Source organism: Mustelus asterias, chromosome 15 (assembly GCF_964213995.1).
Source record: "Mustelus asterias chromosome 15, sMusAst1.hap1.1, whole genome shotgun sequence".
Taxonomy (NCBI): Eukaryota; Metazoa; Chordata; class Chondrichthyes; order Carcharhiniformes; family Triakidae; genus Mustelus; species Mustelus asterias.
The window spans coordinates 72,538,762-72,553,238 of NC_135815.1; the positions used below are offsets into that span (position 1 = coordinate 72,538,762).

The 14,477-nt window shown below is 41.7% G+C and overlaps 1 protein-coding gene across 12 annotated transcripts in view; it reads left to right on the top strand.

The window, feature by feature from the left end:
• The window catches only part of afdna (afadin, adherens junction formation factor a), a 220,900-nt gene that overhangs the window by 37,755 nt on the left and 168,668 nt on the right, over window positions 1-14,477 (top strand). For all 12 annotated transcript variants that reach the window (XR_013499669.1, XM_078230105.1, XM_078230109.1 and 9 more), the window contains exons 4-5: window positions 9,132-9,289; window positions 13,947-14,113. Coding sequence is in view for 11 of the 12 variants with exons in the window: in XM_078230105.1 (XP_078086231.1) it covers window positions 9,132-9,289; window positions 13,947-14,113 (325 nt within the window). In the remaining variant the exon portion in view is untranslated. The remainder of the gene's footprint in view (window positions 1-9,131; window positions 9,290-13,946; window positions 14,114-14,477) is intronic.

Below are 14,477 nucleotides of genomic sequence, written 5' to 3' on the forward strand. Positions count from 1 at the left end.
CTGGAGCTGTGAAGTAGCAGTGCTAACCACTGTGCTACCATGTCGCCCAGTATGAACTTAAAAGGCTGGAGTCAGAAGAAAGAGAAAAGGAGAGGAAGGCCCTGGCAGAAGATAAAGAACAGGAAAGAATGTTTGAGTTGAAAAAGATGAAGTTGAAACTTGAAGCAAAAAGAATTCAAATAGAGTCACAGTCATAGAGGTTTACAGCATGGAAACAGGCCCTTCAGCCCAACTTGTCCATGCCGCCATTTAAAAAAAAAACCCTAAACTAATCACAATTGCCTGCATTTGGCCCATATCCTTCTATACCCATCGTACCCATGTAACTATCTAAATGCTTTTTAAAAGATAAAATTGTACCAGTCTCTACTACTACCTCTGGCAGCTTGTTCCAGACACTCACCACCTTCGTGTGAAAAAATTGCCCCTCTGGACACTTTTGTATCTCTCCCCTCTCACCTTAAACCTCTGCCCTCTAGTTTTAGACTCCCCTACCTTTGGGAAAAGGTGTTGACTATATCTAGCTGATCTGTGCCCCATATTATTTATAGACCTGTATAAGATCACTGCCTGCTTCCCTTGCAAGGGCCTTGAGACTTCCACTGAATACATAAATATATTAATACAGCAGCATTCACTAAGTCCATAAGAATTAATACAAATACATAATTTCAACAACTAGTTCTTTTCCTCTCCCCTTCCATGTACTTTTCCAGTCACTTTGATTTATCCCTCGCCACTGGAGGCATTGTGGTCATGCTAATTCTGCTACACAGACTTGCTGCGGTCTTTATCAAAACAAAGTCATTGAACCTATGGGTTCTTGAGCCATTTGGCCTATCTAGCTGCCATTCTTCAAGTTTTAGTCGTGTTCTGGAGAAATTATTCAGAAGATTGGATCTTTCCTGATTTTGGTTCTCCACTTTACCACAGATGAAAGATTTTGGGTCATATGTAGTATGTGTACATAACTGGACCATATGAAATAGGAACAGGAGTAGGCCATTCGGCCCCTCAAGCCTGATCCGCCATTCAATAGGATCATGGCTGATCCAACATTCCTCTCATCCTTTTTCCTACCCTTTCCCTGCTTGATTCCCTTACTGATCTAAAATCTATCTATTTCTGCCTACATATAATATATATTACATATATATATTCTGTGGCAAAGGGTTCCAAAGACTCGCAGAAGAAATTTCTCCTCATCTCAGTCTTAAATTGGTGCCCCTTTATTTTGAGACTATGCCCTCTGGCCGCCAACCTGAGAAAAAACCTCTTATCTGCACTCGCAGTTTCCTGTCCATTAGCTATTTCTTTATCCATGCTTGTAGTATACTGCTTCCAACATCATGGGCTCTTAAGTCATAAGATACTTTGTCGAATGCCTTCTGGAAGTACAACACATCTACTGGTTCCCTTTGATCCACTCCGGTTGCGATTTCTCAAAAAACGCGAATAAATTGGTCAGACACGATTTTCCATTCATGAAGCAATGCTGACTCTGCCTGATTAGATTATTTTTCCAAACGTGCTGCTGTTATTTCATTAATAATTGGTTCCAACAGTTTTCCAACAATAGATGTTAGGCTAATTGGCCTGTAGTTACCTGCTTTTTGTCTTCCTGCCTTTAAGTGGAGTGTCAAATTGCTAGTTTTCCAATCCTCTGGTATTTCTCCAGAATACAAGGATTTTCTACTATCTCTGTAGTTATTTCTTTTAGGATCTTAGGATGCAGGCCATCAGGGTCAGAGGACCTATCTGCCTTTAGTCCTATTAGTTTGTCTAATACTACTTCTATAGTGATGGTTCTTAATTCCTCCCCCGTATTCTTTAGTATTATTGGGATGTTTGAAGGATCTTCCATCATAAAGACTGATAGAAAATATCTGTTTAGCTCCTCTGCCATTTCCTTATTTCCCAGATTCATTTTCTGAGGGGCCTATGTTCACTTCGACCCCTTCTCTTCCTTTTCATAAATTTAAAGAAGTTCTTATTGTCAGTTTTATATTCCTTTCTAGCTTGCCCTTATAGTTTCTCCTTATTATCTTTTTAGTCCTCCTTTGCTGGATTCTGAATTTATCTCAGTCTTTGGGGCTATCCCTGACTTTTGCCTCCTTATGCTTTTTCTTTCAACTTATTACCCTCTTTAGCTTCCTTGGTTAACCATGGTTGGTTTATCACTCTGTCAGAATCTTTCCTCACTGAAATCTATTTTTGCTGAAAGTCATGAATTACCTCCTTAAATGTCTGCCGCTGCTTGCTTGCTTTCTTTCCTGCTAATATATCTGCCCAGTCCACTTTAGCTAACTCTATCCTATTTCATTGTAATTCCCTTTATTTAGGTTAAACACGGGTCTTCGACCCAAGTTTCTCACTGTTATACTGAATATTTGATATGATCACTAATCTTCAGGGAAGGAAATCTGCCATCGTTGCCTGATCTGGCCTACATGTGACACAAGAGCCGCCACAATGTGGTTGACTCTCAACTGCCCTCAGTTTCAAGGGTAACTAGAGACGAACAATAAATGCTGGCCAGTCAGTGACACCCATGTCCTAAGAATGGATTTTTTTTAAAAAAAACTTTCTGGGGGATCTTTTACTCTGAGGTCATTTATCAAATCTGCTTCATTACCCATTACCAGGTCTAAGATAGCCTTTTACCTGGTTGGCTCCATGACATATTGCTCTAGGAAACTATCCCTAATACACTCTATGAATTTGTTGTCATAGCTACCCTTTCCAACTTGATTAGCCCAATCAACATGATTAAAATCGCCCATAGTTATTGCTCTATTCTTTTTACTTGATCCAATTTGCTGACCCTCCCTGCGTCGTGAGAGTTCAAAGTACCTTTGTGATGTTTCTGAAATGTGCTACTCCGCAGATGTAAAATTAGACATCAAATGTATACTTGGTAGTTTGAGATCAGTATTTACACATGTTCAAGAAGCACTGAAAATTTAAATATTGCCCAGCGTATGGGGATAGAATTTACTGGTAAATTCTGCATTTTATTCAAAACCTGGTGAATCGTATAACTAGGGCTGTAGATAGGGCTTGATGGAGAATTAGAGAATCAAAGTTGTGTAAAAGTGCAGGTTAATGGAGCTGAGTGCTCAGGAGAAGTAAGTAAAGTTTCCAGACTTTAGAACAGAGTATCGAAGGTGGCAGGAATCTAAACTCAGGCAGAGCAAAAAAGGTGACAACTAACAGTTGTTAGGGCTACAGGACAGGCATGTGCCTGTTAAAAAGAAGGATAGGAAGGGTAGGATTCGAGAACCGTGGATAACCAGGGAAATTGAGGGACTGGTCAAAAAGAAAAGAGAGGCGTATGTTAGGTCCAAGCAGCTAAAAACGGAGGGAGCTCTGGAGGAGTACAAAGAAAGTAGGAAAGAACTCAAACGGGGAATTAGAAGAGCAAAAAGGGGTCACGAAATGTTCTTGGCAGACAGGATTAAGGAGAATCCCAAGGCATTTTATTCATACGTTAGGAACAAAAGGGTTGTCAGGGAAAAAATCTGACTCCTCAGGGACAAAAGTGGGGAATTATGCTTGGAGCCCAAAGAAGTAGGGGAGATCCTAAATGAATACTTTGCGTCGGTATTCACAAAGGAGAGGGATGTGTTGACTGGGAGTGTCTCGGAGGGGAGTGTTGAACCGTTGGAGAAAATCTCCATTACAAAGGAGGAAGTGTTAGGTTTGTTAGAGAATTTAAAGACTGACAAATCCCCAGGGCCTGGTGGAATCTATCCAAGGCTGCTCAGGGAGACGAGAGATGAAATCGCTGGGCCTCTGACGCAAATCTTTGTCTCGTCACTGGACGCAGGTGAGGTCCCAGAGGATTGGAGGATAGCTAATGTGGTCCCGTTATTTAAGAAGGGTAGGAAGGATAACCCGGGTAATTATAGGCCTGTGAGCTTGACGTCCGTGGTGGGGAAGTTGTTGGAGAAGATTCTTAGAGATAGGATGTATGCGCATTTAGAAAGGAATAAACTCATTAACGATAGTCAGCATGGTTTTGTGAGAGGGAGGTCATGCCTCACTAACCTGGTGGAGTTTTTTGAAGAAGTGGCCAAAATGGTTGACGAGGGAAGGGCCGTGGATGTCGTCTATATGGACTTTAGTAAAGCGTTTGACAAAGTCCCTCATGGTAGGCTGGTGAAAAAGGTTGGATCTCATGGGATAAAGGGGGAGGTGGCTAGATGGGTGGAGAACTGGCTTGGTCACAAGACAGAGGGTGGTAGTGGAAGGGTCTTTTTCCGGCTGGAGGCCTGTGACTAGTGGTGTTCCGCAGGGCTCTGTATTGGGACCTCTGCTGTTTGTGATTTATATAAATGATCTGGAAGAAGGTGTAACTGGGGTGATCAGTAAGTTTGCGGATGACACAAAATTGGCAGGACTTGCAGATAGTGAGGAGCATTGTCAGAAGCTACAGAAGGATATAGATAGGCTGGAAATGTGGGCAAAGAAATGGCAGATGGAGTTCAATCCTGATAAATGCGAAGTGATGCATTTTGGTAGAAATAATGTAGGGAGGAGCTATATGATAAATGGCAGAACCATAAAGGGTGTAGATACGCAGAGGGACCTGGGTGTGCAAGTCCACAGATCCTTGAAAGTGACGTCACAGGTGGAGAAGGCGGTGAAGAAGGCATATGGCATGCTTGCCTTTATAGGACGGGGCATAGAGTATAAAAGTTGGGGTCTGATGTTGCAGATGTATAGAACGTTGGTTCGGCCGCATCTGGAATACTGCGTCCAGTTCTGGTCGCCACACTACCTGAAGGACGTGGAGGCTTTGGAGAGAGTACAGAGGAGGTTTACCAGGATGTTACCTGGTATGGAGGGGCTTAGTTATGAGGAGAGATTGGGTAAACTGGGGTTGTTCTCCCTGGAAAGACGGAGGATGAGGGGAGACTTAATAGAGGTGTATAAAATTATGAAAGGCAGAGATAGGGTGAATGGTGGGAAGCTTTTCCCCAGGTCGGTGGTGACGTTCACGAGGGGTCATAGGTTCAAGGTGAAGGGGGGGAGGTTTAACACAGATATCAGACGGACATATTTTACACAGAGGGTGGTGGGGGCCTGGAATGCGCTGCCAGGCAAGGTGGTGGAGGCGGACACACTGGGAACGTTTAAGACTTATCTAGACAGCCATATGAACGGAGTGGGAATGGAGGGATACAAAAGAATGGTCTAGTTTGGACCAGGGAGCGGCGCGGGCTTGGAGGGCCGAAGGGCCTGTTCCTGTGCTGTATTGTTCTTTGTTCTATGAGAAGGGAGGTCGTCAATGCAGGACTGAGGGTGTTGTACCTAAATGCGCGCAGTATACGGAACCAGGTAAATGAACTTGTTGTGCACATTGAAATTGGCCAGTATGATGATGTGGGCATCACAGAGATGTGGCTGCAAGGGGCTCGGGGCTGGGATCTAAATATCCAAGGATATGTGTCCTATCGGAAGGACAGGCAGATGGGCAAAGGGGCGGGGTTACATTGTTAGTAAGAAATGAAATTAAATCGATAGCAAGAATTGGTATAGGATCAGAAGGCATAGAATCTCTGTGGGTAGAGTTGAGGAATCGCAAAGGTAAAAAGACCCTGATGGGAGTTATGTACAGGCCCACTAGCAGTAGTCAGGATGTGGAGCAGAAAATAAATCAGGAGATAGAAAAGGCATATAAAGGCAATATTGCAATAATCATGGGGGACTTCAATATGCAGGTAGACTGGGAAAATCAGGTAGATAGTGGATCCCAGGAAAAGGAACTTATGGAATGTCTAAGAGATGTTTTTTTGGAGCAGCTTGTGACAGAGCCTACTAGGAACAGGCAATTCTGGATTTGGTGGTGTGTAATGAGGCAGACTTGGTTAGGGAACTTAAGGTGAAGGAACCCTTAGCGAGCAGTGACCACAATATGATAGAATTTATCCTGCAGTTTGAGAGGGAGAAGCTAGAATCAGATGTAATGGTATTACAATTAAATAAAGTTGGCTACAAAGACATGAGGGAGGAGCTGGCCAGTGTAGCTTGGAAAAGGAGCCTAGCAAGGAGGACAGTGGAACAGCGATGGCAGGAGTTTTTGAGTTATTCAGAAGGCACAACAGAAATTCATCCCAAGGAGGAGGAAACATGCCAAGGGGAGGACGAGGCATCCATGGCTGATGAGGGAAGTCAAGGACAGCATAAGAGCAAAAGAAAAAGTATAAAGTGGCAAGAACTAGTGGGAGGCCAGAGGATTGGGAGGCCTATAAAAGCGAGCAGAGGACCACTAAAAAAGCAATAAGGGGGAGAAGATGAAATGAATGTAAGCTAGCTAGTAATATAAATGAAGATTGGAAGAGTTTTTTTTTCAATATATAAAAGGTACGAGACACACAAAAATGGCCATTGGACCACTGGAAAATGAGGCTGGAGAAGTAATAATAGGAAGCAAAGCAATGGCAGAGGAACTGAATAGTTACTTTGCATCAGTCTTCACAGTGGAAGACACCAGTGGGATGCCAGAGCTCCAGGAGTGTCAGGGGGCACAGGTGAGTGTAGTGTCCATCACTAAGGAGAAGGTTCTGGGGAAACTGAAAGGTCTGAAGGTGGATAAATGACCTGGACCGGATGGACTACACCCCAGGGTTCTAAAAGAGATAGCTGAGGAAATTATGGAGGAATTGGTGGTGATCTTTCAGGAATCACTGGAGGCAGGGAGGGTCCAGAGGACTGGAAAGAAGCTAATGTAACACTGCTGTTTAAGAAGGGAGGGAGGCAGCAGATGGGAAATTATAGGCCGGTTAGCCTGACTTCGGTCATTGGCAAGATTTTAGAATCCATTATTAAAGATGAGATCGCAGCGTATTTGGAAATGCATGATAAAGTAGGACTGAGTCAGCACGGCTTTGTCAAGGAGAGATCATGTCTGATGAATCTGTTAGAGTTCATTGAGGAGGTAACAAGGAAGTTGGCTAAAGGAGAACCAGTAGACATAATTTATGTAGATTTCCAGAAGGCCTTTGACAAGGTGCCACATAGGAGACTATTAAATAAGCTAAGTGCCCATGGTGTTAAGGGTAAGATTCTGGCATGGATAGAGGATTGGTTGACTGGCAGAAGGCAGAGTAGGGATAAAGGAGTCTTTTTCAGGATGGCAGCCGGTGACTAGTGGTTTGCTTCACGGGTCAGTGAGGGTACCACAACTTTTCACAATATACGTTAGATATGTCGAGGGACAGGTAGTTTTGAAGAAGCAGGGGGGCTGCAGAAGGACTTGGACAGGTTAGGAGAGTGGGCAAAGAAGTGGCAGATGGAATACAATGTGGAAAAGTGTGAGGTTATGCACTTTGGAAGGAGGAATGGAGGCATAGACTATTTTCTAAATGGGGAAATGCTGAGGAAATCAGAAATGCAAAGGGACTTGGGAGTCCTTGTTCAAGATTATCTAAAGGTTAACGTGCAGGTTCAGTCGGCAGTTAGGAAGGCAGATGCAATGTTAGCATTCATGTCGAGAGGGCTCGAATACAAGAGCACGGATGTACTTCTGAGGCTGTATAAGGCTCTGGTCAGACCCCATTTGGAGTATTGTGAGCAGTTTTGGGCCCCATATCTGAGGAAGGATGTGCTGACCTTGGAAAGGGTCCAGAGGAGGTTCACAAGAATGATCCCTGGAAAGAAGAGCTTCTCATATGAGGAACGGTTGAGGACTTTGGGTCTGTACTCATTGGAGTTTAGAAGGATGAGGGGGGGGGGGGGGGATCTTATTGAAATTTATAGGATACTGCGAGGCTTGGATAGACTGGGTGTGGAGAGGATGTTTCCACCAGTAGGAAAAAACTAGAACCAGAGGGCACAACCTCAGGCTAAAGGGACAATCCTTTAAAACAGACATAAGGAATTTCTTCAGCCAGAGAGTGGTGAATCTGTGGAACTCCTGGCTGCAGAAGGCTGTGGAGGCCAGGTCATTGAGTGTCTTTAAGACAGAGATAGGTCCTTGCTTGATAAAGGAATCGGGGGTTATGGGGAAAAGCGGGAGGTTGAGGATGAGAAAAATATCAGCCATGATTGAATGGCGGAGCAGACTCGATGGGCTGAGTGGCCTAATTCTGCTCCTACATCTGATGGTCTTATGGTCTTAGTGCTGTTCAGTGCTTTTCTTGTCGGTGGGTAATAATTGGGTGGCTTGTAAATGAAAACGGGAAAATAAAGTTGAACTCCTTTTCTAGACTGGATTTTAGTTTAATTCGAGCTAACTCTAAGCTTCATACATACAAGTTTTGTGAGACAATTTGGAATATTTTGCTTAAAAATTAATTATGTTACTGCATTTTAAGTTCAAATTCTACCAACAAACAGGCAAAGAGCCCTGCTCTCTGCTGCTCTCTCACTCTTGCACCTGTTGTAAGAACTCTGCACAATTTTGGGCTGTCCCAACCTATTCCTTTGTGGGTGTTGTGGGCTTTTGGCATAAAATTTGCATTAGTCGGTGCACTCAGCAAGCATAATTATGGCAAGTGGGAATGAATGACATACTGGTGTATTGAGAATGGTTGTCTTGCATGATTGGGAGAAGTGGTTTTGTTACTGTGACCCGGATATCTGAAAAAGGAGAGTGTTCCATTACCAAGTGCCAACGCACCACAAAAGAAGATTATATCCTTGATCTATAGGCTGCTCTTCGATACCAGGGATTTGATGGTCACCATCGGTCCAGTTTGCATGTTAAAAGCATTTTAAAACAAAAGCAAAAAAAAATGTTGCTATGTACTAGCATTAACAATAAATATGGCTCATTTTCTTGAGCTTTAGTACAAAACAAATAACTCTCAACAGGTATGAGAGATGACTGAAAACAAGGGCAATCCAGGTTTTGGGCACTTTAAGCAACAAACTTAATCAGATTGACACATGACAGTCTTTTCAAAGTACAATTTCTGTGTGCCATACTTGCATTTAAGTGGTAACTGCAATGAAATAAGCTTTTCACAATAGGAACTAAAGGTTGGGAAGGTAGGGTAAAGTGACTATAATATGGGGGTTGCAGTTTAAGTGCATTTCAAATTCATTGGCTATTTTTATATTTAAGCTTGATTGGCAAGTGGGTTTAAAATTGCATGTGCTATAATACTTGTTCGATTTTACAGAAGTCTCAGAGTAATGGTCCTGAAAAGGAAAAAGAGGGTGTGATCCAGAACTTTAAAAGGACTCTCTCGAAGAAGGAAAAGAAAGAGAAAAAGAGACGAGAAAAGGAAGCACTAATGCAAACTGTAGATGATGAAAGACCTATTCCCAGTGGTGATGGGTAAGCAATAGCAAGCTATTACTCCAACATTACAGCTGTTACTCTTGTGCCCACAACTGTTGTTCTAATTTCATCTAATTGTTGTTCTCTGCAGTAATGCAATGGTATATGCCCAACTTTAATGCTGACTGTTGACCTGTATTAGAATTTTGGTAGTGTATAATCAGTACTTTCAAATGGTCAACTTCTTTATACTCAGAACAAGATTTGTATGCAAGCTAACTCGTTATGTAATATGAACTTGAAATGCAACACTTAGAGTTTAAGAGATGGAAGGAACACTGCCAACATATAGTAGTAAGGTTGTCCTTCCTCAACTTGTATGCTTTATTATAAATGTGCACTATCCTATAGTCAGGACCTAGACTGCTAAACCAGGATCCACTCTGCGAGGAGCTAGCCCCACCTCAGGAGTCCCTACCTCAGGAGTACACACCCCAAACCCACCACATACGTATATCATAAGTTCATTCTTGTTAACTTCGAACCAGGCCCTCTTCAGTGACCAGAATTTCCTACTCTTCCATTGTTGCAAGCTGCATGGCTAAGTCCTTTTTTTTCTTGTTCATGGAATGTGGCAAAGCCAGCGTTTGTTGCCTATCCCTAATTGCCCTTGAACTGAGTGGCATGCAAGGCCATTTCGAGGAAAGGTCAACCACATTGCTGTGCGTTTGACGTCACATGTCGGCCAGAGTGGGTAAATATAGCAGATTTCCTTCCCTAAAAAGGCTTAGTGAACCAGATGGCTTTTATGACAATTGATTGTTATCATTACTGAGATTAGCTTTCAAATCCAGATTTAATAATTGAATTTAAATTCCACAAGCTGCCATAGTGGATTTTCTGGATAACTAATTCAGTGGTATTACCACTACACCACTGTTTCCTGCACCTGTAATGCCCTTTGAGGGACACCAAAGTAGAAAATCTGGAAAGGGGGATGCAATTTATAAACCCAACATAGATTTCACAAGGTTAGTGCCAAAAGGGTCCTGATGCAAACCAGAGAGAATCTAATCCCATGAGTTTGTCCTTTTTAAAAACAATCTCCTTCATTTATGCCAGAGCTAAATTCTACAAGTGAGAATCTGAAAGTTCCTGGTATATACTTGCAATGCCAACGATTGTACAAAACATTGCACTAACAAGGAAAATATTAATCCAATTTTTAACTGAAATATGAGCATTTGCAAATGAATCTGGCTTGCTTTGAGAACAGCCAGTTATGATGGCCATGGGGGATCATCGATAGATCTCCCTGTGGACTTTGTGGAGTACGAGCTCCCTTGTTGAGCAAGTGGAGGTTTGCCCAATGAGGTTTGCCAACTGAGGTTTAGTAAACCTGCTGCTCAACTTGGACCAGCAATGTAGGTCCTGAGGTGTAGACTGTCTAGCGTTAAACGACAGATGTGGCCTTTCTCTTCGGTGCACGGTAAAAGGTATTTGGTGATGATAAAACTGGCATTTGGCTGAATTACTACACCAATAATCTATTTTACATTCCACAACACTTTTTGGAAAGCACATGTAAGGCATAAGAAGTAGGAACAGGAGTAGACCATTCACCCCCTCCAGCCTGTTCTCCCATTAAGAGCATGGCAGATCTGATTATGGCCTTAACTCCACTTTGCTAAGTGTGCCCTCATATCCCTTGAGTCCCTTGTCAATCAGATATCTGCGTAACATGGTCTTGAATATATTTAAAGTATCCACTGTTTGCTGGGGAAGGGAATTCCAAGCACTAATGACCTCGTGAGAGAAGAAATTATTCCTCATGTCTGTCTTAAATGGGAAGCTCCTTATTTTGAAACTGCCCTCATTCTAGGCCCCTCACATGGGGAAGTATTCTCTCAGCATCTACCCTGTTGAGCCCTTTTAAGCATCTTTATCTGTTTCAATAAAGTCATTTTGTTGTTCTAAACTCCAATGAATATAGGTCCAATCTGCTCAACGTTTCTTCATAAACCAGCCCCTTCATCCCAAATTTCAGCCTAGTGAACCTTCTCTGAACTGTTTAATGCAGGTATGTCCCTCCTAAAGTATGGTGATCGAGCTCTAGGTGTGGTCTTCCAATGGTCTGTACAGTTGTAGCAAAATTTCCTTACTTTGATATGCCACCCTCCTTGAAATAACGACCACCATTTCATTTGCCTTGCTAATTATTCGTTGTACCTGTATGCTAACCTTTTGCTATTCATGTACAAGAACACCCAGCTCCCCACTCTACTGCAGCATTCTGAAATCTCTACTTAAATAATATTCTGCGTTTCTATTCTTCCTGCCATAGCCTCGCATTTTCATTCATCATACTCAGTCCGCAAAATTATTGCCCACTCACTTATCCAATCTTTACCCTTTCCAGACTCTCCATCTTCCTCACAATTTGCTTTCTTGATTATCATCATCATCAACAAATTTGACTACAACAGAGTTGGTTCATTCATCCATGTCACTAATATAGATCATAAATAGTTGAGATTCCAGCACTGCTCTCTCTGGCAGTGGAAATGACCCATTTATCCTGGTTCCGTTTCCTGTTGGTTAATCAGTCCTCGAAGCGAATATATCACCTCCAGTATCATGAGCTCTTCTACTGCAACATTTTGTGACACCTCGTTGAATGCCTTTTGGAAATCCATATAATACTGCATTTATCAGTACCATTTTATACTCCCTAATTGTTACATCCTCGAACACTTAATACATTTGTCAAACACTTTTCCTTGCATTTTGATTTTCTAAATGTCCCTTTGCTATCACTTTAATAGATTTTGGCACTTTCCCACTTGCAGGCATTAGACGAACTGACCTAGAGTTTCCTGCTTTGAGTCCCTCCTTGAATAGGGTGTTAATATTTCCAATTTATCCTACTGAGGCCCTTCCAAAATCGAGGGAATTTTGGAAGATTACAAACAATGCATCCACTATCTCTGTCACTTCTTTAAAGATCCTGTGATGCAGGCCATCGGGCTCTAGATTTGTCAGTCTTAAATTCCATTAGCATTCCCATTACTTTTTTCTCTCATTCTATCTGAAGCCACAAGATCTACCTGATCAAACCTAACTTGCATTTGCAAGCTCTGAATTAAACTAATTTTCTTATGTAGATGAAAATTTTCTAATCACTGAAAATAAATGCAGAAAAACCTTGTGTAAAGAATCTTTCTGCTGTCTTAGGTGTTATGCTTTCTTTAATGCCCTGTGCTTTTCTGTTCTGACTATTTAACCGATTTATTTCCATACAAGTCACAAGATGATATGGACAAGGAAGACCATAAGCCTATATAACTTTAAGACAAACTCCTGAAGTTGCCATATTGCTGAATCCACTTGCTTTAAATAATTCTAATGTTTTTACCTCTACTACTTTATCAGAAAGTCAATTCCACGCATTTATTACTCTTCCTTGATGATTGGACTTAAATTGAAGTTGTCCAAAGCACTCTGTTTAAGTAATGTACAGAATATACTTTTCCTTTTCCCTTAACTATCTTAAATATTGTCAATCTTGTTGATTGGCTGAAAAGCCATAAAGTTTCTCCAGCTTTTCCACAAATCAGACCACTGGCACTTGATCGGTGACTCTTCTGTGTTGTTTGTGGAGCTTGAATATCCCTTCTATCTTGGTGACCAGAACTGAATGAAGTACTCGAGGTGTGGGGAGATTCGAGAACTGGACAAATCAGCCGTGACTTATAAGTTCTGCTGCTGTTTCTGTTTTATATTGTTGCTTTTTGTTATATACTATCAACCAATTTCCCCACAGATTTGAATTAGATCTCCAGTAGCATTTCGTTTAGAACTTGGCCACATACTCTTTGGGAGTCTAGGTACATGATGTCATAGGACAGTCAAGTCCATTTGGTTGGTACTTTTCTGATCGATGAGGTTGATTTGACACATTATTTACTGCATCTATGTTGACTGCGTTTAGTAGTTTATCTTGGAATCCTAGATGATCCCGCCAATGTTTGGAGTTATTTAATGGAAACATGAATTTTCCCTTTACAGCCACTCCAGCTTCACCCCACTACTTCCAATGCAGCTATAGCCTTGCTGACCTGCCATACTCGGCTATAAAGAGGTTATCCTACGTGATAGGAAATACGTGGTCAATATGTTAAAATATACTGTAATCTGGACAATTTATGTTTGGTGTGTTGCAAAAATGTTAATTTTAGCTGTCAAAGTGCAATTCATTAAGACCCCCTCACCCAATCCAAGATGATATTTTCCCAGGAGAAGCATGCAGAATAGTACAAGAAACTGTCAGCAAAAGCTACTGACCTGCAGAGTGTAATGAATGGCTCAAACCATTAGGGCATTAATAAGTTGGACTGTGTTACCTAACCCTGTTAAACCCAAGATGCTGACCAAATGAATTACTTTTGTCCTTGAATCCACAGCTCTGCTGGTGCAAGCACACATTACTGATGGACCTTAAATCAGTTTATTCTGAACAGTTTATTTCATGAATCTACCAACACCCTGTGAAACTATAATAAAAATTCTGATACATTTCTGATCAATTTCCAAGGGAATTTGTTTTTCTCCAAATTTTCAAGAGACTTAAAATTACTCGTTATGGTTGTCATTTACATATTTTCTCCAGTATGATGCAAGCTTTAAAATGATAAATATCTCTTTCTACCAAAAGTGAGAACTCAAGTTCACATCTTGCAGCAGAGGTATACAAAGATATGCCAGAGACAAGCTTCACCCGTACAATATCTAACCCTGAGGTAGTTATGAAACGAAGACGACAACAAAAGCTAGAACAAAGAATGCAAGAATTTCGTAGTGGTGATGGACGGCCTGATTCAGGTATTGATGGCTTGTATTTGTACAGCATCTTTAATGTAGAGAAACATCCCAAACTCCTCAGAGGAGTAATTAACAAAAAGAGATATTGAACCAAAGGACTACAGGGTTGTACAAAAATTTGGTCACAGATGAGGCTCTTTGGTGGTGTCTCAAAAAGGGAGGAATAGGTGGAGGAGTCCAGAAAAGGAATTCAAAGTATGCAACCAAGGCAGCTAAAGACAAATGGTGGACTGAAAGGAGTGAGGAACTGACTGTTCGGTAGGCTGTAGGTGATTCAAGACCAATATTAGCGACAAAACCCTGAAGCAGTTTGAGCACAAGCATGTGAATTTTCAACTTGTGTTAGGGGACTGGGAACCAATAT